At 42.6% G+C, this 23,088-nt stretch overlaps 2 protein-coding genes across 5 annotated transcripts in view; both read right to left on the reverse strand.

Annotated features, from left to right (window-relative positions):
- Positions 1 to 12: 12 nt before the first annotated feature.
- On the reverse strand, positions 13 to 6,821 carry ADRM1 (ADRM1 26S proteasome ubiquitin receptor). 3 transcript variants are annotated; one of them, XM_071447110.1, is made up of 10 exons: positions 6,706 to 6,820; positions 5,784 to 5,994; positions 5,420 to 5,536; positions 5,217 to 5,340; positions 4,706 to 4,792; positions 2,550 to 2,631; positions 2,101 to 2,330; positions 1,628 to 1,785; positions 867 to 969; positions 13 to 238 (listed from the first exon to the last, which is right to left on the reverse strand). In XM_071447110.1, the coding sequence occupies exons 2-10, from the start codon at positions 5,991 to 5,993 to the stop codon at positions 132 to 134; spliced, it is 1,218 nt and encodes a 405-aa protein (XP_071303211.1). In that variant the 5' UTR covers position 5,994; positions 6,706 to 6,820; the 3' UTR covers positions 13 to 131. The 3 variants fall into 3 exon arrangements, with proteins under 3 accessions (XP_071303211.1, XP_071303212.1, XP_071303213.1); XM_071447111.1 differs by lacking the exon at positions 6,706 to 6,820 and adding an exon at positions 6,645 to 6,667; XM_071447112.1 differs by lacking the exon at positions 4,706 to 4,792 and having other exon boundaries at positions 6,706 to 6,821.
- Positions 6,822 to 7,709: 888 nt separating this feature from the next.
- Positions 7,710 to 23,088, reverse strand: part of OSBPL2 (oxysterol binding protein like 2) — a 33,274-nt gene continuing 17,895 nt past the window's right edge. For both annotated transcript variants that reach the window (XM_071446509.1, XM_071446510.1), the window contains exons 5-15: positions 22,789 to 22,864; positions 21,461 to 21,595; positions 20,309 to 20,406; positions 19,456 to 19,638; positions 16,828 to 16,935; positions 15,845 to 15,934; positions 15,136 to 15,256; positions 13,178 to 13,306; positions 12,328 to 12,451; positions 11,592 to 11,682; positions 7,710 to 10,423 (exon numbers count right to left, since the gene is read on the reverse strand). In XM_071446509.1, the coding sequence (XP_071302610.1) occupies positions 10,321 to 10,423; positions 11,592 to 11,682; positions 12,328 to 12,451; positions 13,178 to 13,306; positions 15,136 to 15,256; positions 15,845 to 15,934; positions 16,828 to 16,935; positions 19,456 to 19,638; positions 20,309 to 20,406; positions 21,461 to 21,595; positions 22,789 to 22,864 (1,258 nt within the window). In that variant the 3' untranslated portion in view covers positions 7,710 to 10,320. The remainder of the gene's footprint in view (positions 10,424 to 11,591; positions 11,683 to 12,327; positions 12,452 to 13,177; positions 13,307 to 15,135; positions 15,257 to 15,844; positions 15,935 to 16,827; positions 16,936 to 19,455; positions 19,639 to 20,308; positions 20,407 to 21,460; positions 21,596 to 22,788; positions 22,865 to 23,088) is intronic.

Consider the following 23,088-nt stretch of genomic DNA (forward strand, 5'->3'; position numbering starts at 1 on the left):
GAAGGAACGGTATGGCAGATAAAGAAAATTTCTTTATTTGTAGATTTATATAAGCATAATATGAAGTTAGTAATCCTACTGCAGTTGCTTAAGTTAGTATCTAGGAGTATCTGTAAGGAAGAGCAAATAACTTAATCTAAACTCATATCTTCCTCTTCATCTTTCTTGTCCTTAGAGTCTCCTTCCTTTTGGTCTGACTTGACACTGTTCTGCATGGCTTTGGCAAAGGCTTCTACATCTAGAAGTTAAACACACGAGTTATTTCATTTCCTGGGCTGGAGCTCATTAGCCACACAAGGTTAAAGCTTCATTACTTAGAAAGCAAACAGTTGCTTCAGTATAAATTAGCAGGGAGGAAAATTTTGAACAATAGTAACACACATCCAGCTCTCTCTTACACAGCATTTTATGCACTTCAATTGTGTTGAATTAGTGCAGTAATGGGAGAGATGCCAAAAGCTCATTAGGGAAAAGGGATTGCCTCACTGCCAGAGCTGGCCCTGACTGTGATCACTGATTTCATGTGAATCATTAAAGGCTCCCACAAGAAAAGCATTCCTGAATAAGGTGACTGTGACATCTCCAGAGTCTTCTGCATCTCTAGCAAGGAAACAAAGCCAACACATCTCTGCAGAACCCCAACTTCTCTCACTGCACCCAACACCTCACTGTCTGCTGGAACACCTGTCCCATCCACCCTTTCCTTGTAAACATCAGTGCAAGAGTCACCTTGCAGACTCACAACTCTCAGAGAGGGAGAGTTAGAGTGAAGCTGATCCTTACATCCCATATTCAGTGGTCATGTGCAGTGCCAACACCCCCAACAAACCCCCTTTCCTCCTGCTCCCACCAGCACCAGCACTCACCGCCTTTATTTGCTGCATCTACTGCCTCTGCAGGTAGCCCAAACTGGCTCATGAGTGGGCCCAGCTGTCCTGAAGCTAAGGCAGCACTGAACATGCTCAAAGCCTGTGGGATTGGAGTCAACAGCATCAAAATAACGTTTTCATCAGATTCCTGCAGCAGTAACCCCAGGAAGAGAGCAGTCCTGTCAGGGCAGGGCTTGGGAACAGATATGCAGTAAAATAATCACCAATTACTTGTCCCTCACTTCCTTTTGCATGGAAGTTGCTACAGTTTAATCTAAACCAGTCATTTAAGCTCCTGAAATATTGCAAATGGTCAAATTTCAATAAATTGCTGTAAATTACTAGTTCAGATTGGTCGGTAAGACACCAACTTTTATCACACATGGTGTCTGTCCTGCAATTAAGGACTGGTGTTTCAAGGGATGTAGTGTAGGAACCATGAGCATCTCCTCCCTTCAGTCTGAAATTAAGGACCTATTTGGTGAAAGAGAATAATGAATTTGCTACTACTCCTGTCATTTGCCAGAGCAAATTTATAGTAAAGAGAAAGGTAAAGCCCAACTCCAAAAGAAAAAGTAAAAACCATTCCCATCTGCCCTTGAGTGACTGCAGGAAGAATTAATGCTCCATTAAACCATGTCCCTCCTCCTTTCCACTTCTACTGAGCAACTTCCCACTCTGAACAGTGCCAGGAACCTGGAAAAGCAGGGCATGGGAAAGGGGGAAGAAGTGCACTTCCCCCCAGAGCCAGCATCTACCTGCTGGAACTGAGGAGATGTCAGGGTGTTCTGGATCTCTTCTGCAGTCTGCGGCAGGGATTCCCCTGAGGGAAGGTAAGGCATCAATCGCTCCTGAACTTCAGCGTTGGCCAGGATGGGAGCCATGATCTCGGGAGTCAGAACAGCTGCCAGGTCCACTAGGAGAAAACAAAGGGTTGGCCATTAGACTACACCCAAAATCCCGTGGTTTTGTCATGTAAATCAAATGATCTAGTCAGGGTCTGAGTATTAAAATTATTATTACACTACCACCATCTTTTTTCCTCTCAGTTTTGGAGTGAGAATAAGTCTCCTGAAGCAGTCAAAACCAGCATTGAAATAAAAAAAAAACACCAAAAAACAGGAACAAAAAAATTAAGAGACCTTTCAAACCAATGTGGAACAGGACAGGACAGTAAAACAGCTCCAAAGGACTCCTGGATCCAGCAGCTGCTTGGTCAGAGCACTGTTACCTTGCTGTCCTCCTGCTCCAGATGGCACATTCATAGTAGCTAAAATGTTCTGAAGGTCACTCAATTGAATGGGCTGGGTTGGGCTTGTGGCTGAGCTGGTTCCATTACCCGAGCTGGGAACGGGGCTGGGGCTGGTCACCGAGGCAGCCGCAGGAACGGACGGGGCCGGCGTTACACGGGTGGAAGAAGTCGTGGAAGATGGAGTCACTGCAGCAGACTGGCTGCGAGAGCTGGGCAGGATAATTAGGGTCATTAATTCCCTGCAAAAACCTCTTCTGTTCTGAAAAGCTTCTTTTCAAACCCTTACAGTATGAAAAGCTCCTACCTCATTTTAGAGAGGTAATAAGCAGCCTTGATTCCCACCACATTCCCCATTCAATAAGCCATGATTCCTCCCACAGCAGTGGCAAGTTCCACTGCAATAGCCCAGGGCAGACAAGGCCTCCTACCTTGATGATGAGCTGCTGGTTGGAGGTCCCCCACTCCCGAGCAGACTGGCCAGCCCAGGTCCTGTCAGTGCACCCAGCCCACCTTCCATGAATATAAAAGAATATCTGGTTTAGACATTTATTTTTTCAGGTTTTCTGCACCTCTCTTCTCTGGAGAGGATGCTCTTGTACCTGAAAGGTTTTATTTGCTAAAATAGAGGAGGGGGTGAAAGAGCCCAACCCACCCTCCTATCCCCTGCTGCAAATTAAGAGAATCTTCTTTTCTGATCTTGCATCCCCATTAGAGAGCTGAACATCTCAGAAATGACTCAGTTTCTAGGTGTACACAAAGATGAAGTTACTCCGGTTTGTGCCGTACGTACATCATTGTAACACAGCCCTCTCCTCTTATCTGCTACACCAAAAATCCAACTTTTCTCTGAACTTTAAAACCAAGGCCCTCAGAGGAAGATCCAGAGGCATCTTTGAGTCACTACCACTCTCTCCTCACAGACCAGGGGTTTGCAGCTTCAAACCTAAACCAGAGATGCAGCAACAGAATCAGCCAAGCTCTTAAACACATCACAGGCAAAGGAAGGACAGCTCCACACACCAAGCACTCTCAGGGGAGCAGCCAGCAGGAAACCAACAGCCTTATACCAAAGAAACCACAATCAGCCTCCTCCATCACACTTCCCAACTACCAAGGACTTATGGCAGGGTCAAGAACCTCAGCTGGGAAAAGGGCTGACTGCTGCCCTCCCTGGAGTTGTCAGGGACTTGACCGCTCCCCTACAACTCCTTTGAGCCACATCAGCCAAACACTCCATTTCCCATCAGCAGCTCCTTCCTTCACACCTTATTATACACACAAAGCACCTGCACTTCTCACCCACCTTTGGGAGCACCTGGGAACAGAGGACAGAACAGCAGCACTCAGTGAGCAAACCCGTGGCCAACTGCTGCTACAGAGCCTGCAGGTCAGAGTGAGCCCTGCCAGTCCCTCCTTGTACAGAACAATCCCATGGAACCAACACCTCCTGTCACTTATCCCAGAGCTTCCCCAGCAGCAGGCATGGCACGTGGAGCTCACCACACACTGCTCTGCTCCATTTCACAGTAAAAGTGACCCAGGAGCAAGAGAGCTCCTTTGGAGCTCTGCAGAGCCCCAGGAGATGTAAACCAGCTGTGACAAAGACAACACTCCCAGGGGAAATGATCCCCAGGGACTCAGCATAACCACTGTTTGCAGCAGCAAGCAGATGGTTCTCTTTCTGTTACATGTCAATCTGGCTTAGGGCTGGATGTAAAGGCAAGGAAAGAGGAATTGCTGAGGAAAAGTGTGGAAAAAAGGAGGACAGTGTCAGGATTATGTGAAGCTTCAAGAGGAAGATCTTTTCCAAACACACCCTAAAAAGCCAGACTTTTCCAACACTACCACGAGATTTGCATCTGAGCATCCCACCAATATGAGACTTGAATCTGAAGCTAAAAAGACATCAGCCAGATCCACAAAAATGGACTTCTGAGCTTAAGCACAGAATCTTTGTCACTGCTGTGTTCCTTTGCCTATTTACACTTGATGGTCTGACCTGTCAGAAAATGCTCCTGGAGCATGGATGGCATTGAGAACAGACCACAGCCCCTTCAGAACCCAGTGATTCCAGCTCTCCCCAGGGCTGCCCAGGAGAGAGAGCCCTGCCCTGAGCCTTGCCCCCCTGACTGGGGAGTGCTGTGGGGTGGGACCACTCCAACCTTCCTCTTGAACTCTTTCTACTTTGTACACAAATATTCACTGAATCAGAGACAACACAAGCAATTCCACAGCTTGGTAACCAGCACATTCACCAGGAGAAATCACTGGTTTTCAGCCCCTGCTCCAGTGAATATTTGGGAAGAAAAAGTGGAATAGAAAAAAACAAGGGAAAAAAACCAGAAGATTCAGTGCAGCAAGGAGCAGAACCACAGTTCCTTGCAGATCAAGCCCTGAGATGAGTGCTGTGTAGAATCTGGTACCCTTTTTCTGTCCCTGAGCTCATCTCCGAGGCAGGGCCTTGCCTTCTCACATGAAAGAAGCGCTATTGAGATCAATAGCACTGCTTGAGAACATTGTCAGGTAAGATTTAACCTGGCAGGAGAAAATACCATTTTGGCATAAAGATATTAAAGCATTTTACCAAGTCCTCCTAAGCCCGTTGGTCCGATCAGCTGCATGAGCTGGTTATGGCTCATGTTTCCAAGAAGGCTTTGCAAGCCACCCTCACCTAAAAACAAAAACATTCTGAAACACAACATATTCACATGGTTTTTTTCACAGCACTCCGGCTCAAACAGCAGGAGATTAATTGGCATCACATTCTGTATGGAGAAACAGTTTCAAGTGTTTACTGATTCATGATCTTCATAAAAGATAAATGTAACTTGGTTTCATAAAGAGGTAAGACTCCAGAGAATCTACTGGAAACAAAGAGATTTCTCCTGGCAGTCTTAGCTTTCAACCTACACCTATTTAACAGCACAGTTTATTCTGCTAAAAGCACATTTACGCTTCTGGTATTAACATTGTCCCCAGCTCACCCTCCACAGCCATCAGGGATTTCTTCCTAGGGAACTCTAGGGGCTTAGTCTAGACATAAATTTAAAAAGAAAAAAAGCCTCTGACATGAAGGAGCAGAGAATGGACTGTACCTCCCAGTGCTGAGAGCTCGTGGCCTCCGCTGGCATTCCCACCCAATGCCCCTGGCATGGGGGGATTGTTGAGATACTCGTTCACCTTACGGCAGTGCTCCTCATCCTTGTCTGTCTTGGGCTCCTGCAAGAGAATTGCTCTTGGTATGAGTCATGCTGGGGGGATTTTGATCCAAGACCTTTGTCTTTGGCTTCCCACAAACCTGCATCCAGAAGAAGAGTCGTTTTGATCCTGCCTTGAACTTCAATACATACACACGGCCTGTGGTGCACTGTGGGACTCTCTTGAACTCACAGTCATCAGGAAAAATAATCAAATCCTGGAAAGTGTGTCAGGAGAAACAAATGTTTGAGAAAATGCATCAATATTCCTTTTCCCCTCCCAAATCCATATGCCCTCCTCCACCAACTTTCTTCCATCTGCTCCTCAGAGCAGAGAGCATGTGGAAGTGCAGGTCTGTCAGTGACATTCTCACCCTAATTTGTCCTGGAGGATCTCTTCCTGCAGTGCCAGCAGATCAGAACATGACATAACACCTCAGCACTGAAACATCAGCTCATACTCACATCCTCCACATTGCCTGAAGTCCTATCCTTCCAGCAGAAGTGAATGAGGGAATCATCGGTTTGCTGGATGTAAACGAGGCCTTTTCTCTTGTCTGGAGTTACGGTGCTGCCTTTCAGGGACATCTTCCCTGCCCGAAATTCCACCAGGTATTTGCTCGAGGAGCCACGAGAGCCTGGCACCAGGCTTGGAAATAATGCACCTGAAGACATCCTGGAAAGAGAGAGAGCAGCAGGTGTGATGAGAAACCTTCCCACATCCTCTCTTCCCAGTATCAAATTCCAACCTTTACCAGGTGGCTTCACAAAAGCAATCTGTTCTGCTGCCTGCAGAATTCCAGGGTGATTCAACTGAGCTAAAGCAGAACCCTGGATGAAGACAGAAGGCTGTAGAGCCCTCCACTAATAAAGGGCAGCCTGTGTGCTGAGGCACTTGAAATGAAGCCACCGTCCCCTGGCGCTTCCTTCTTCAGTTCGAGCCATGTTTCAAAGCAGGAAGCGCTGCTGTACCTTCAGACTGCGGCTCCAGACCCCGCAGAGCCCCGCAGGCTGCCCCGTGCTCCACCGACCCTCACGGTGACCCCCGGCCTCCCTCCCGCACTGAGCGACCCGCGGGCCTGGCGGCGCTGCCGGGCCCGGCCGGCCCCGCGGGACTGTGCGGCTGTTCGGGGGTGGCGCTGCGCTCCCAGCCCGGCCGGCCCCGGCCCCGGCGCCGCCGCCGGGCAAACACTCCGAGCCGAGCCGGGACAGGGGGGGCTCGCGGCCCGGCCCGGGCATCCCCCGCCCGCCCGGAGGCCGCGATCTTCTGCCGGGCCCCCCGATGCCGCCGTGCCGCCTTCCTCGTGGCTTCCCCCGGCAGGAGACCTCAGCCCGGCCGCCGCTGGGCGCGCGGTCCCGGGGGTGCCCGGCGGGTCCCAAGCGGTACCTTCAGCCTTCAGCCTCCTTCCTCCTCCTCCTCCTCCGCCGCCGCCTCAGCTCTTCCTGCCCCGCGCGCCGGAACCCCGCCCCGAGCGGGGCGCGCGCCGCCGCGGCTCCGCGCTATTGGCTGGCGCGGCTGTCAATCAAAGGGGGCGGGGCGAGGCGCCCCTGCTGTGTCACGGAACATGGCGGCGCTCCCCCCTCACCCTCCCTAGGCCCTCATGACCCCCTCGGCCCCATCCCGTCCCTCAGCCGAGCACAGCCCAGGGCCAGCGCGTCTCCAACAGAACCTTTATTCCTGGGAATGGTTACAAAAAATAAATCCTTCCACGAAAGGCACGCAGGGCCCATGGCCAAAGCCCGGGTTGCCTCACAGTATTTCAGTATTGCTTCCCTGACCCAAATCGCAGGTTTAGCTAAGAGCCAATGCAGGTGTGTTCCCAACAGCAGCGCTAGGTGAAGAGTCTGGGGTTTGCTTTTTAAAAATGGTTTTGGATGAAAAATTTACTGGGAAATTGTTTTAAATTATTGAACAAGAATAAATAGTTCTCATTAGGTCTCTTCTAGGATAGATGGTTCCTTGTCCTTGTCAATCCAGGTTCCAAGAGTTCTATAAATGCAGGATGTTTGAAAAGCTGCTCCTCATTTTCAGCAGGACATCACCTCCAAGATACAAATGCTGTACAGCAACTACCAAGTGAACTTTCACATTGATAACATTTTTTACCAGAAGCCCACTCTCTCCCCAGCTCCAGCTCACACCTGGCCTCTCCATCATCATCCATCAGCACAGAAATGTGAGGTCAGAGCTGGGAGTGCCCCGAGGCTCTTCCTGCTGACAATTCCCACCCAGCACCTCCACCCAGGGCTGGAGGTGTCCAAAACTCCAATTTAAATCATCTTTGTCCAGTAACCATCACAATGAAATCAAGGTGGCTGAGCAAAGCCCAAGTCCTCCTGGCCCCCCACAAGCTGCTCTGTACAGGTCTCACAAAAATCTCTGTCACCATCCAGAGGCCCAAAGGGTATTTATTTATTAAGTATTTATTATAATTTCTTTCTAGCTGGTTTCTCTATGTAGCTGTATTAACATATACTAACACAGTTATCTTATATACAGTGTTTAATCAAGTTATAAAAGTGACATTCTTTCAAAAGGTGCAAAGTTATTAATGTTTTGACACGTAAACTACTGAGGCGAGATCTGCATCGAAAATAAAAACTTTTGGACTTTGAGAGCATTAGGAATGCCAGGGCTGGCCAAGCAGAGCCGTGTCAGCAGCGCAGGGAAAGGGTTCTGAAAGTGTTGCCAATGAAGAATAATAAATTAAAAGAATGGGTTTGGAACTAATCTGAAATTTTTCTGAAAACTTCAGACTAAAGGAAAGGGAGACGGGGGTGAAGATGTAACTAATGAAGTGTTCTTACACTGGAAATGTTCCCAGTTTCTTTTTATATCCCATGAAGATTCTATACTGAAGTTTGGATTAAACACATTGGTACAATTGTTTCATGCTTTCACATAATGACAAGGCTTTAGGTCTTTGAATTTAAATCCTGGCTTAGACAAAAGGGATGCTAACCTGTACACCTCCTCTTAGAACATCTGTACAGTTTTTTTCCATTCAGGCAATTTCTATTTATAGGCATTGTTTTAAAAACATCACTCCAGCATCGAACACACTATGTAATTAAAGTAAGTTTTAAACTCCCACTGGTCTAATATGTGATTCATTTCAATCCTCACCTAACAAAAAAAATTCCCTATGGCACGTGCAGCACGTTTGGAAAGGGGTTAACAGTGCCTGATTAACAGGGGTTAACTGTCATTAAAGCTCGGGTTTTTATAAAAATTATTTTTATGCTGATCCATGTGGATCAGCAGTGTCTTTTCACAAGTGCCTGTGCCCATACCAGGAACAAACACAACCCCACTGTGCCACTAAGTCCAGCTCAAGTTCTGAGGACTTCCATCAACACAAATTACAATTTTTGGCAACAGAATCAAGTTGCCATGAACAAGAGTCAGATTGTGCCCTTCCTTACTGCCTTGAAGTTTTACAGCTTCTCTTATTTTTCCAATGAAGAAAACTAAATTTCCTCCAAATGTAATCCAATTGTCATACACATGATTTGCTGGAAGAATTTCTCTATGAATATGTTTTCTTTTGCTTTTTAATCCTCTGAGAGAGAAACACTTCAAAAATCTACTTTCTGGATGAAATCACAGATGTTTTGGACACAAATCAGACCAATTCTTTCTTGAACTCCTCATGCTGCTGGCACTTAACACCAACAATTTTGAAATTACTGTAAGCTTCACAGCAGCACAGCCACTCTCCATTTTTGCCTTGTTACTCAATTAAAAACTTTCACAAAAAAGCAGCAACATAAGGATAAATTTTAATTACTGGACCAAATTTTTCAAGCCTCTCTCCACACCCTGGCCTCTGAAGTATACCACTTGAAAGAAAATGAATGCATCAGTTCAGTAATTGATTCTTTCCAGTATTATATGGCTTTGATGGTTTGAATGGAACAAAAAAAAATTTTAAAAAAAATCCCACTTTTTGACATCACGTGCTCACAGGAAACTTGTAATAGGTATAACTCTGCCAAAGCTTTAAATTGATTCTGCTTTTTCACAACATACAAAACAGACATGACCTAATAATGAGAAACATGCAAACCAAAACTTCCCCAAAACATGAACCTGCGTGGACACACACACAGAAGTGCTTCCAAAGGAAAGTTTAGTCTAGAAGCATACACAGTGCCAAAGCTGCCAAAGGTAGTGCACAAGAGTTAAGCCTCCAAGTGGTAGCAAGCAATATATTGTACATTGGAACCACCTCGACATTCTGCTATTGCTTCCAAAGCTTCTCCTATGGTAAGAACAGCATTTAACAGCATTTGACCTGAGGAAAAGCACATTTTGGGTGTGCCCTTCCCTTCTCCTAACGTATGCTCTATGGGATTTATCACAGGTATACAGTTTAATGCTCACAGTGTCCCAAAGTTGTGAAGACTTTGTAACAGACAACTACAGTGTGAGAGGCTCGGGCTGGGTTTTGTGTTCCCAGGCCTCTCAGTTATGGAATTGTTGAGAGTGGGGCCAGGAGCTCCTGTCCCCAGGGAGTGCTACATACAGTATGGGAGTGTGACAGGACTGGGTTTGATCCTGTTGGTACCATGTTGGCTTTTCATCCCTGCTCCGAGTGCCAAAAACTTCAGCTGCTTCTCTATTGTACTAAGTATCAAGGATATTATCTCTAGTTTATTTAAGTTATGTAGTTTTCAAGGATGTTATGTGCTCTACAGATACAGCATATCCTCCTGGCAGAGAAACTAGGGGAGGAAATGGAGAACCAAAGCTCCCTCTGAAAATTAGTGAAAACTTGATGATTCCAGGTGCAGCTTTACAGAATGAGCACAACAGTATTTAAATATTTGGCAATCCAACGTTAGTGAGAATTAAATCATTGATTGTTGACTGATAGAATTTCTGTTAAAATTTACTTTGAAAAGCTGGTTTTTGCTATCAACAAAACCAGAGTAACTGGCTTGAAATGAAATCTAGTAACTAGATATCCGGATGAGATGAGCAATTGCTTCTGGAATTTCAGTATATGTCTGGACAGTCTGAGAAATTTCTATCAAAATAGCCACCTGAGTACAGCCAATCTGGAGTCCCAGTGTATGGGTTAGTGCCTTGATGAAACCATCTGTAAAACAAAAAAAGGAGAGAAACAATAAAAGAAAAAAAGCAAACAGAATGAATAGTTATTAACAGGGAAAAAACCCAGTGTTGCTTCTTTCACAAAACATTCTAAAAATACACTGGTATTTCTTATAAAAAAATTCTTAGGAAATATTCTGAACATGAAAATAATTTAACTTCCTACACAATTATCATCACCTTGTAGAGAACCTTTTATTTAAGCATAAAGTCAAGGAGCATTAAATGGATTTTAAAATTCCTGTCCCATTCCAAGTAAAAATAACACTGACACTCTAGATAATATATATTAATTTTTACTTTAAAAGAATGCCAAATCAGTTACGCAATCATTTTTGGAAATTTCTCCCAAGGGGAAACAGTTTCTGTTCTATGGAGCTATGCCCTGCACAGAACATCAACAGCTGCTTACTTTTTAACCACATTAACCAAAACCAATTTTATATTCTTGCAAGAGATTTTTCAAGGCATGAACTGGAATTAATCTGTAGCTACTCCTCCAGGCTTTGGGAAAAGAATGCTTTCTCTTCTGAATTTCATAAAATCATGGAGCATCCCAAAGTTCTTGCCTTTGAAGGAAGCAACTGGCCATGAGCACACACTTGACTGCACAGCACTGGCAGCTGTGAAAAGCACCCTGTGGGAGCAGCAGCCAAATCACACATCACTCCCTGATGCACTCTGTGACTCGGAAATCACTTGAATATGCAATCAAAAAAGCAGTTTCTGAAGTATCCAAGCCAAGAAATCCAAAGAGTGTGAAAATAAAAGGTCCTAGAGGGCCACATTGTCTTGCTCAACTACCAAAAGCTGGACAGGTATTGGTTAAAGGAGGATGACAGTCAACATTTTAACATTCATTCTAACAAAAACATGACCTCTGTAGGTTAAAAAAAAAAAATTCAGCATTACCACAGTAGTTAATTATGACAAGTTTCAGCATTTCTTGTTAGATATTTTTTCCAGGACAGACTTATCTGCAATTTTGGCTTCCAGCTACAGATTTAATTGTTGACCCGGCAATGCTTTAAGTGACACTACAAATTGTGCTGTCATGGAAGCAATCAGACACATGCTGTCCTGAATAAAAACAATTCAAGCAGTGTACCCAACTATTCCAGGCTTAAACAAATTGCTCCTTATTTGCCCCTTACCGTGTGTGCCACTCCACCTCGTCCTTCGCACGCTCCTTGCGAGCAGCTCTTTGTTTCTCTTCCAGTCTCTCCTTCTCTCTGCTTGCCACATCTAGCCAATGTTTCAAGAGAAATTGGTAATTTAGCAAAAAAGAAACAAAAACGCTGAAAACACAGGAAAGACCAGAGAAATGAAATAGAATTCATTTAAGCATGAGAAAGCTTTTGCTGTACGCAGTCTTTAGCAACAAAAACCTAAAACTCATTTCAGACAAGTTGCTGCTACAAACATGGGGCTGAAACTGAAATGTTGGTGTTTTATCTCTCAGAAACACTGCACTGAGACAGCAGGGAAGAACTGAGATTAGGCAATAACAGAGAGAGTGATTTTTTTCACTATTTGGCCGTGTGTTTCCTCTGACAAACACCAGAGCAGCAAAGCATGTCTGCTCACCACATGTCTCTCCAGACAAACTCCAGAGCAAGTGGAGCACATCTGCAGCTCCTCCCAAGTTAACAAATATGCAAAAACATCACAACACTGGACAGCAGCCCTGGGATGCATCTGCTCTCCCAGGCTCTTCTGGGAGAAAACAGACATCATACACTGTTCAAAAGCATGTTCAGTGCACAGGATGAAAGAGTTAAGGCTGCTCTGAGAATGAGAAACTGAAGACTGTTTCCTGCATCGACCTCCCTTGAGCCAGCCCTCCCAAAACTCACTGCAGTGCCAGTATTTCCTGCAGCAAACACATACCCATGTTCCCGTTCTCCATGTTCCTGATGTCCGGACGTAGCCGGCAGTCCGTGGGAGCCAGGATTGCCTCCATGCCCTTCTCCAGCTCATTGAGGCTCACAGCAAAACTGGTGAAATTGTACATCTGAAAAGCAAATTGAAGAGAACACACAAGTTATTCCAGCAAAGCAGTGCTGGGTCCCTTACGATGAATGGATACAAAACTTACAAGAGAAATTGCTGAGTCAAACCCCTACTGGCTGCCCTGAAGGCAAGGTTAGGTTCATACAACACCAGCTGGATTTTTTGTTGGAGGGGAAGAACAAGAAAGGGCAGATGGGGATAGAAATCACAGCTTTCATTTTTTTAAGCAGTCTTTGCTTGTGAGGATTAAGATAGATCTCCTACGATATTGATATTTAACATCATCATTTTTAGAAAAAAAACCAAAACCACCCACACCTAAAAGACCAAAAAGTCTTGCTGAAACTATTGAAATTAATATCCTGCTGCCCAGCTACTGCACCCTGTGGCAGCTTGTCTTGGAACAGCAGGGCCAGCAGAAGGGAATGTATATCCACATTTCAGCCACTCTCAGTGCAAAGATCTCCCAGACAGGTTAAGCTGAGTCCCCATGTTCCCAGCTGCACTTGGAGCACACATTCCCTGTGCCAGCTCAGGCACAGCAGGGCTGCTTTCAGTACAGGACCAAAGCACAGCTTGCTGGAGTATAATTTCAGTGCAGCAAGAACTGCCAGAGCCTGCTCCTATGCCAAGGAGTGACACTCAACAAGGTTCCCTGGACCATTCCTCATGTTCTCCTGGACAAGTCACCAGCAAGAGCAAAGCAGGGGCAGGTTGAAACAGTTACCTGTGATGAGTTTGGTGGCCTACAGTTTATTCTCCAAAGCAATTTACTGCCTGGTATGAACTGCACTGTGTCTTGAACCTCTGGCATATCATCAGCCTCATCATTTTCAGATTTAATATCTTCTTCATTCTGAAACAGAGATAACATTTGGCAGAGGAACAAAGGAACATTGGATGGTTTCATCTCGGATTCTGCAGTGACTCTTGAAGAATCTGTTCACATTTGAGATACTGAACACTCCTGTACTTCTGCCTCACCCCTCCTGTTTGCTTCTCCTCACTCTGTATACAGCCTCTCTCATTTTTATCATGTCTTGCTCCTGATACCCCTGAACAGTCTCTCAACACTTAAATAAAATTTGAATATCTGTTTAAAAAAATCAGTAATAGTAATAGTAGTAAATGAATGTCTTTCAGACGTGTTTTCTCCAGCTTCCTTTCTATCCTATGCCATAGCTTAATTTCACCTCACATGACCATTATTTCTACAGGTGCAGAAGAGCCAAGACTGAAATTTAAACCAGTTCCCAAGTTAGTTCTTAAGTCATAAATAGGGCACACCTGGTTTTGGACATTGCTTCACCGTTTGCAAAACATTTGGATGTGTTGTTAAAAAAAGACAGGCCCTCATTTCAGTCTGATCCAATCACAATTATCACTGCCAGTTTTCTCACTGTGAAGACTGTGTCCTTAAATTTATGAATACAGTGACTTTCCTTCAAAGTTCCTTTGTTAGCAGCTGCACTGCTGTGCTGCACACGTAAAACTCCAATGGTTCAGGGGGCTGCTCTCAGAATCTGAGACAATCTGACTGCTGCAGGACACAGACAGCAGCACTGTGGAATTTCAGAGGATTTCACCATGAGAACCCATTTAAAACCACAACAACCAGAAGGGAAGTTTGAGGCAATAACATCCTGGAGTGACAGTAACAGTTTTCCTCACTCCCACCCCCTTTCTATTTTCTTTCTGCCCTCTTTGACATGGCTCATTTGTTTCAATCACAAATACCCTACTAGGTTAAACAGAGCCTGTTTTATACACCAGAAAACAGCTCCATATGGTTAAGAGTCTAATTTCAATCATTTGGTTTGAGTATTCATTATTTAAAAAGACAGTTCTAGGCTACTTTCCATGTCAACATCTGGTTTACTGTTAGACAGTTCCCCATCTAAAAATAATCCCAACAGGAAGGAAGGAAGGAAAGAAAGAGTTGATTTTCTTAAGATGAACAGAACCTTATTATTTTTTTAAAAAGAGTTCAAATATAAGCCTGTACCATGATGGAATCCAGAGCCAAAAGCAAGGCCTGTTGTTGCTCTAGATTCTTCTGATGTGAATACTTTTAAAGTTTGAGACTCTTAACATCAAGAGTATTAGCTTCTGTTTAATTTTTCATTTTCAGTGAGTAACTGTTGATATAAGGAAACCCGAAGTCCTCTGCTGTACCATACAACATTTCCCATTTTCCATGTGACACTGAGGTCTTGGCAGCAACTTCCCTGACACTGCTTACATCTGAAGTAAAAACCCTGTATGTTTCCACACCTCTTTTTTGTAAAAACTTTCTACTAAGTTCTGAGAATCTGCACCACCAAAAAGCATATCTGACTTAAACAAAATTGTTATTGCTTTTACTGCCCAAATCCTACTATTTTTATTGCTGGAGTTGGCAGTAGAGCCACTTTCCTCATTCAAGGACTGGACAACATCAGCTTGGGGGTTGATATTTGATGATTCCTCTGACCAATCTCCAGCAGATACCATTCCTACAAGCTCCCTTCCATGCCAGCAGCTCACACCACAGCCTGCAAAGCTCCAAGTGCCAGGTGTCTTCTCACTGCTCCATCCAACCTCTACCAAATGACAGCTTTTATGCTCCATTCACCTAAATAAGACGTTTTGATTTAATTTTGGACATTTCAGAATCTTTTCTCCCTAAAGAATCCTTCACCTTACCGACTTCTTCTTCGGCTCACTGCCTCTCTTCTCATTCTTTTTGTAGGTCTCGTACGTGGCGGGGTCAGTGCACCACAAACATTCTGTCCACTTGCCATAGATCACACACAGCTTCTTCCTGCTGCACAGACAAAGCAAAGCAAAGGACACTGAGCTCTTCCTCCTGAGTGAGCCTGCTAAGCCAAGCCTTGCAGATTCTGATCTGCATGAAATACTCAGCTTCCTACTTCGCTGCATTTTATGTTTCTATTTGCAGATTTCACAGAATCACAGAATGGGTGATTCTTAGAAAACACAGATGTTTGATAGGCAAAGAAAAGGTTTCATCTCATTGCAGCTCTCCAGAACAGATCCTCATGACAGTCACATGCTTCTGCCACTGTTAAATGAATGTGGGTACATCAAAGGCAATTATAATACAGAGACTCAGAGTCACAAAACAGGTCTGGGTTAATTAAAAACTTTCAACAACCACATTCTCATTATTTTAAACTGAACCCTGGAATTATGACTGTACAATAGTAAATCAGTTGCAGCTACTCTGCATTTTCCCTTTATTTCCAAAACCTGGACTGGAGAGTTTTTCTAATAATGCTTAAAAATTATCATCCTGGAATCAGGGGGTTTAATAATGACACAGAGAACAAAAATGGGTTACAAACTACATTGCCAGCAAAAACAGAGAGACCAAGAGGCTTTTCTCACTTACTGCTTGTCCTGGATGTATCCTTCTACTCTGTGAAGCTCCTTCCCAAACAGTCCACACGGTTTAAAATTAAGGACACATTTATCTCCAGTACTGTGGAGGAAATAAGTACATGTTTAGAGAAGCAAGCCCCTAAATACATCAGAAAATTTATTTTACCTTGTTTACCCTTTTTAATATAGTTACAGTTAGCTGTTGGTTAGTTTTATATATATATATATAATTATTTTGATTTAACTATGGTTTATTATCTGACCAGAACATGAAAAATGACACACAAATTCTAAAATTCCACAGAACTAACAAATTTTGTTCTAGTACAGAGACAGGATTACAGATTTGATACTACGAGAAGTATCAAACAGCAGCTTGTTGGATTGAAACTCTCATTTACTGACAGAGCAATGTGTGCAGGAGTAATTCTTTCCCTCATCATTTAGAAGGTAATTTATTTTATGTAAGTAAAAAGCTTTGATACAGGCAGTTGGCAGAGCAGTTGACACTCTCCAAGTTCACATTTCCCAACTCTGCAGTCATTTTTCTGTGCTGTGCCCTTAGTTTAAGACATTGTCCATTATCTAAACTAAAAAAAGTGACAAATCACAATCAACACAATGGAGGTCCAACCTGCCTCTGAAAATTATTCCATTTAATGGTTCTGGAGTTAAATTTAATTTCTGTTCTCTGGTAATGGTGCTGAATTTGGATGGGTAACTCAAAAATGTAAAACCTTTGCTCTCCATAGGCCATCTGGCTTTGTGCCTTTTCATTAATAATAATATGATAGCAATCCCAGGCCTAGGGAGAGCTTGCAGGTGTCAGGAGAAGAAAAGAACAAAAACAAACACCCCACAAAAAGACAAAAAACTCCCACAAGACTTGAGTTACAAAACAAAGCTTCCTGTGTGCCTGACAAAAATCAAAATCTCTGTACCAGAAATGACCACAACAATCCCTACAGCCCCTGGGTTCATGATCTGCATTACCTGTGATTTATAATTTCTACCACTCCATACTGTTCTAGCCACAGTTTACCAATAATTACATTATGTACACAACAGGTTGGATTTGTCCATGTGTAAGCTTCATTGTGCCTGTCAAGGAAATAAGAGAAAGCAATCATTTTCTTGAGCTTGAGATGGAAGCCTGCTTTCAATTCTGTTCATGACAAGGCAAAATATTTAGCACTCCTCTGAACAGCCAGCACTCAGCTTCAAAACAGAAAAGAAACAGACTTTTCTTTACAAGCCAACAATGTGTTGTATCCAAGCATTAGTACAAGTTAATGAAGTGGCATTGCCCTTACTCTTCTCCCTTCTCACATGAGTTTTACAGTTGCTGTGTTTTGGATTACAAACTTCAGCCCAACATCAAGAGCAGTGCAGGAATTCATCTTTTTCATTTGCGTTTTTGAAGTTTTAAATGATAAAACATAGTATTTGCAGGAGAACCAGACTAACCAACTAATGCCTAACAGTGTCTTCTATTCAATTGCTGCAGCAGCAGTAAATTGCACAAGTGCTTTCCACAAACATGCCACAAGTTTTCTCATCTGTATTTGAGGCCTGTTCCAGTGCCACTGAAGGTAATTTTGGAGGTGTGAGTGGTTTTTGCTTCTTTTTATTTGGTTGTTTAACAGCACTGGGACACAACAGAACTATTGCAAGCTCCACAAACGTGACATTTTAAAATTCAGTTCACAACTCAATTCCATCCTTTCCCCAAAGATTTACTGAGAAGAAGGGAAAATTCTAGAACTGATTTTCCACTTGGCTTTATCTTTGGTTTGTTGTTCTGTGAAAAGCTTTAAAGGTGAGTTTACAGATTCTAAATCCTTAAAAGCCATTATTCCACAATTGATCAAAAAGTTAAACAACAGGATTCCTATTATCACTAGCCGAGTCAAAGCCATTTATTCACACTCAGCTTTCCTTGCTGGTAAAGGAAATACTGAAGCTACCTGGTAGGCAATCAATCTATCTTAGAAAAGTTTGTAAACTCTGTTTTAACAGAAAACAGAGAAAAAGCAGTGTCTGTAAAAAGTGCCTTGTATTTCTACTTCCAGTGAGTATGGAGAGAACACTCCCATGTCACGTTTCCAACCCATCTGTCATTTTCCAGTACAGAGAAATAACAGATCATTGAAGTCTCACTATTTCCCACAGCTCCTTTTCTTCAAGGAGTCTTTAGAACAATGACTACTCTTCAGCTGGGGGAAAGAATACCAGAATGCCTCCAATTAATCTCCCAGCCTTTAAACATAGTTTTATTCCTGAACTATTCTGACACCACAAGCTTTACAGCATAAACCAAAACACAACACAAAGCACTTATGGTCAGGGCTGATGAATTGAAGCACTTTTTGTGCTGGAGAAGTGAGAGAAAAGTGTCTTCTAATGCTCTGAAAAATATTCTTGGTTAATATAAAGGCACAATTTAATACTGACTCACAGCTTTGCTTCCCAAACAGCTCCTTGTTCACTTAGGCTTTGAGCAGTTCTCAGACTCCTCAAAGTAAGAGAATGGTCTGAATCACAACACTGAGAGGTTCAAAATTTCATTTCAACTTCTGCTGCTTGAAGCAATTATTTAAAATAAATGTTTTAACTGTTTATATTCCAGTTTAAATCTCAGCCTTGATTAGGTTCAACAAGAGTTTTAATAGTCCTCTAAAGAAAGGCTCTTGAGGAACAAACAAAATTTTGGTAACACTTGCATTCTGCACTAACATTCACAGTTCCTTCTACATTCAGAAGAAATTTCCTTCATTTCCATCATCATTTTTCTCCAAGACCAGTTCATACTTTTATGAACTTTGGAATATTAGATGCCAACAGTTGAAAAATGGAACGACTTCCAAAAGAAAGTACAGGAAAAGTCAATGCCTGCTATGCGAGGCAAGTTGGTTTTTTATTGAAACCAAATGTTGGAACTTTCTGAAGTCAACATTTCAAAACCACCTCAGAGTTAGGCCTCAGAAAGGCTTTTCTAAAAGCACCAAATGCAGAATACTTTATTTGCAACTGTTCTAGTGCATCCTCATGTCCCACTTGGGAAGGCTCCGGAGTCTTTGTGCCACCAGGACACAAACCAACTCGTGGGACCTCACGTAATTCCTGAGAGACAAGCCTGGGAGCAGGCTGCAGAGGCAATCTTGATTTCAGCAGCAAGCTGATCCTTCTCTGAAGTGCCAATCCTGACAAGTTTCTCCTGTTCCTTTACCACACAGAACAGTTATTGTGAGATGCAGCTCTTTCTACACAAACCACCAAAACCAACAGCAATACTGAAAATTGAGATGAGCACAAACAGCCCAGTAAGAGAATTTTATCTCTGTATTTACATTTGACATGCCTTCACAGAACTAGCTTTCAGTAGCAACCAATATGTAAGAAATGCTAATTTTCATGATGGAAAAACTGGGTCAAATTGCTACAGCTATGGAAGCATAACACAAAAAAAAAAACCCAGCTCTGAAATTAAGCAGTGAAAATTAACTTGTAAATCAATTCTTACAACCTCTTCAGCAAGGGGTTTTTAGGTAACCACCTCTGAAAAGCCAACAGGGTTATTACAAAAAGTAAAAAAAAAAGTTATTTACTTCTCATACTCACTTCAGAAGCTCCAGAGTAATTGTTCCCCGAGGTTCTGCTTCTATACTCTTTCCCCAGAATTTTAGTTTGGGATAGATTGATCCATGAAATATGAAGTCCTTATTGAGGCCTTCAGAATAAAATGCACTAATAGGTGGGTGGTGGCTGACTTGTTCAGATATAAACCTAAATCCTAAGTCCTCCCTGGCAACAACAAAAAAAGAGCATTAAACAGTAAGCATATTTTAATATTGCAAGAGAAAAGAGCTGATACTTTAAAAAAAGTGAAGTATTTTTAGATTCAACTGAAGGTGAGACTTTTCCTTTTCTAGTTCTGTGACACATTTACAATTAATGAAATGAAAGGATTTCTACTCTGAACACTTTCTTTTTATGCCCCAAACCAGACTTCTACCCAGAAAAGCCTCTCAAGAAGTTTCACTGAAATAACTCATGAAAATACAGAAAGCCTTTGGGCAACATGAAAAGGTCTGACTGAAAATTCTTTACTGCAGACATATCACCCTTTTATTTGAGGAAGCTCAAAGTCCTTCAGACCAATTTCTCTATCTGACATGATCAACAAAACAATATTTAAATTAATTAATAGTGTCTGCTCAGGAAGCATCTTTGGTGGAAGAACATGAACCAATTTTTCTCTAAATAATTCAAAGAATATTCTGCCTAAACTTAGAAATAAAATTATTTGCTTTTATAGCAACTTCTCAGAAATTCTGAGATAGTTTGAGGAAAAGAATTTTAGCTATACTCAGAAATCTACTTTAGTGGTATTTTACTACAACCAGACCAGTGTAAGAGTCTGCTAACTCAAGAACACAAACAGCCCCAGCTCCCAAATTAAAGTAATTACTACCTGGTTAATTCATAGGTTTCTCCTAACAGTGGGTTAAATGGTTTGCCAGTTCTCTCCCACTGAGAAGCTACAGCAGAAACTGCAAAAGCAGCTACAGCCTGTAAGCAAATCAAGAACACATTGTTATGAGAATAGTGCATTGAAACTCTAAGTTTATTGTACTTGACTTGTTGCACATTACAGTATTTATTATTCCAAAAAGGAATTGCTTTATATTTCTTAAGGCAAAAACATTTGTAAGCCATAGAATAAATGACAGAGAAGTGGGGAAATACAAGCACTTTTTAAGAATCTAATTTCCTAAACTAATTAATGTCTGTGGTAAATTCTGCCAGATTATACTCTGCCTCACCTACTTCTAGAAGATCAGCCTGGTTTTTTAAATCTACTTTCCCCCAACATTGACTGCCCCCACCCTCAGCTCACTGGGAACAGAGCCTCACTCTCCTCGTGCCAGGTAAGAACCATTTCTAGCACAGAGGAGATTTCCTGAGCCAGGCCAGCAGGTTCAGGTGACACTGAGGAGCTCCTGCAGGCTGGGAAATGGAGGATTGGAGCACACAAACACAGGAGCCAAGATAAACCCTCCACTGCACTTCAGTAAAACCAGAGCTGTGAGCAACACCAGCACAACCTGATGCACACAGGTGTCACCATATTCACTGCCTTGGTGTGAAAGCAAGGCAATAAGAACCAGTTTTGGAGGAGAAAATTCAATAACAATCCCAATAACAACCAGTTTTGGAGAAGAAAATGGTGGTACATTTGTCTCTGTCACAATAATTTTTCATCCAGGAACTTCAAAATCATGAGGTCACTCAACAGACCAATTTAGAATCACATAAAGCCAAGATTTCATCCTCACAACACATAAAACCACAAAAAAAGTCACAGTTAAAGAAATTAGTTGAGATCCTTGGGCATGGTCAGTTGTGGCACTTTCCTTTTAAACTCTGCATGCATGAAGGGTCAAAGTGTCCCAAATATTTGACAAAGCCATTATGAAAGAAGAAACTCATCTGGACAGACAAACTGGGCATTCTAACTGTAGCCCCTGAGAAAGAGAGAGTTTCTCACTTGAGTGTGTCTTAAAATCAAAGACTGTGGGAAAAAAAACTTGTGAATTACCCAGAAGGTGGTGGGGATTCTTACCTGCATTCTTTCCAGGGGATCTGTGTGACTACAAGCCTTATTGATGAGGTATATATGCTCCATGTATTCTGTTATCCTTTGAAGGAAACTCAAGGGCTCGTTGAAGACAATGGGCATTGTAATCTTGGACAGCTCCTACATAACCAAAGGGCAGGTTGATTTCTTAGGCACAACACTAAGTAAACAACTGGCAACAACAACAATTTTGGAAAAATGTGGATGAGTTTATTTATAGTATTCCTCAAAGGATATTTGGCAAGCCTGATGCAGACCTCCAAGTGCTACAGCTGAAAGAACTGCAGAACCCCACTTGCAATCTGAAACAACAACTTAAAACATTGATCCAGCTAACCTAATGAATTCACAGAGAATGTTACTTTCTCTGCTGTGCTCTGTGTAAAGCAGAAGAGGTTAACATTTCCCTAGGTAGCAGCAATAATGTGCCAAGCAGCTCCGTGCTGATACTGAAGTGCCACACGCTCCTTGGAAAACCTCACATGCTTATTTGCATAAAATCTATCTATTTCACTGCAGCAACCACAAATTATTTTTTGAAAGGAACATTTACATAAAGAAGAGCACTTGAATTGCTCTAACAGATTTTAGTGGTTTATTTAAGCAGCCTGTTATTTGTGTCAGACCGTTTCTGGTTCCCTGTGTGGATAAAGACAGACACGAAGTTCATACAGAGATTTCCAACTCCCCAGGTCTTTTACTACACCCAAGCAAATTTGGCTGTTTAATTAAAGTTGCACTCATGGGCATTAAAACAGCTATGTAAGTGCTTAAAATTTAGCAGAAAGCAGGATGCCACCAGATGAAGTTAATGCAACATTTTCCTCACCTTGGCACAGAGAAGGGAAGAAAAATGTTAACCTTAACTAACTGCAACTGATTTGGTCCAAGCAAAAGTTTGAATAGATAGGTCACTCATCCCACCAAAAGGAGTTTTGAGAGAACAACTGTAGCTCCCAGATGGTATGAATTAATAAAATAAACTCCTGAAACATCTTTTGCTGAGTAAAGAATTAAAAAAAAAGAGCAGGCAAGAGAGGATTGTGTCAATCAAACATATTTGGTTATATTTTAATGGCTTTAGTCTAGTTCTTAAAGGACAGCTTCAGAACTGCCAATCCATATACTCTAACACCTAAAGAAGATATGGAAATAGTACTGTTAATAAATAAATGTTGAGATTTTGGGAGTTGTTTCCTAGTAAAAAAAGGAAAATGCACCATATGTTATTTTGTGTCTTGATGTTTAAGCAATAAAATTAATCAGCTGACATCAGGAGCCCTAACACAGATGCTTCATTCAAGCTAACTTACCAGTCCAATGCATTTTTTTAATATGCTCCAGACACTAAAATCACTTCTAGAAAACATTGGGGCAGGTAATGATGTTCTGTAATGGGAAAAAAAAATCCAACTGTCATTATCAGCCCACTAAACAACAAGCCCTTTTCTTTTCTATTGAAGCAACTTATAAAGGAAGCAAAGCATCACCCCAGACTTGGCAGAGGAAGCAGACACATGAAATGACTTTCCAACCCCAGAGAATTACCCTCTGAGAACAGCAATGCCCCAGAGGGTGTGAGCCAGCACATGCTCCACTCCCACCTCCCCTGC

Source organism: Agelaius tricolor, unplaced genomic scaffold, assembly GCF_023055355.1.
Source record: "Agelaius tricolor isolate 1412-34295 unplaced genomic scaffold, bAgeTri1.0.p SCAF_23, whole genome shotgun sequence".
Lineage (NCBI taxonomy): Eukaryota > Metazoa > Chordata > Aves > Passeriformes > Icteridae > Agelaius > Agelaius tricolor.

What these genes read in the sequence shown, in the direction of transcription:
- ADRM1 (XM_071447110.1), bottom strand. Translation starts at nt 5,993, where the DNA reads ATGTCTTCAGGTGCATTATTTCCAAGCCTGGTGCCAGGCTCTCGTGGC. An exon ending in AACGGGCTTAGGAGGACTTG is followed by an intron (nt 2,632 to 4,705) that starts GTAAAATGCTTT and finishes TATTCATGGAAG; the next exon opens with GTGGGCTGGGTGCACTGACA. An exon ending in ACCAGCAGCTCATCATCAAG is followed by an intron (nt 2,331 to 2,549) that starts GTAGGAGGCCTT and finishes TATCCTGCCCAG; the next exon opens with CTCTCGCAGCCAGTCTGCTG.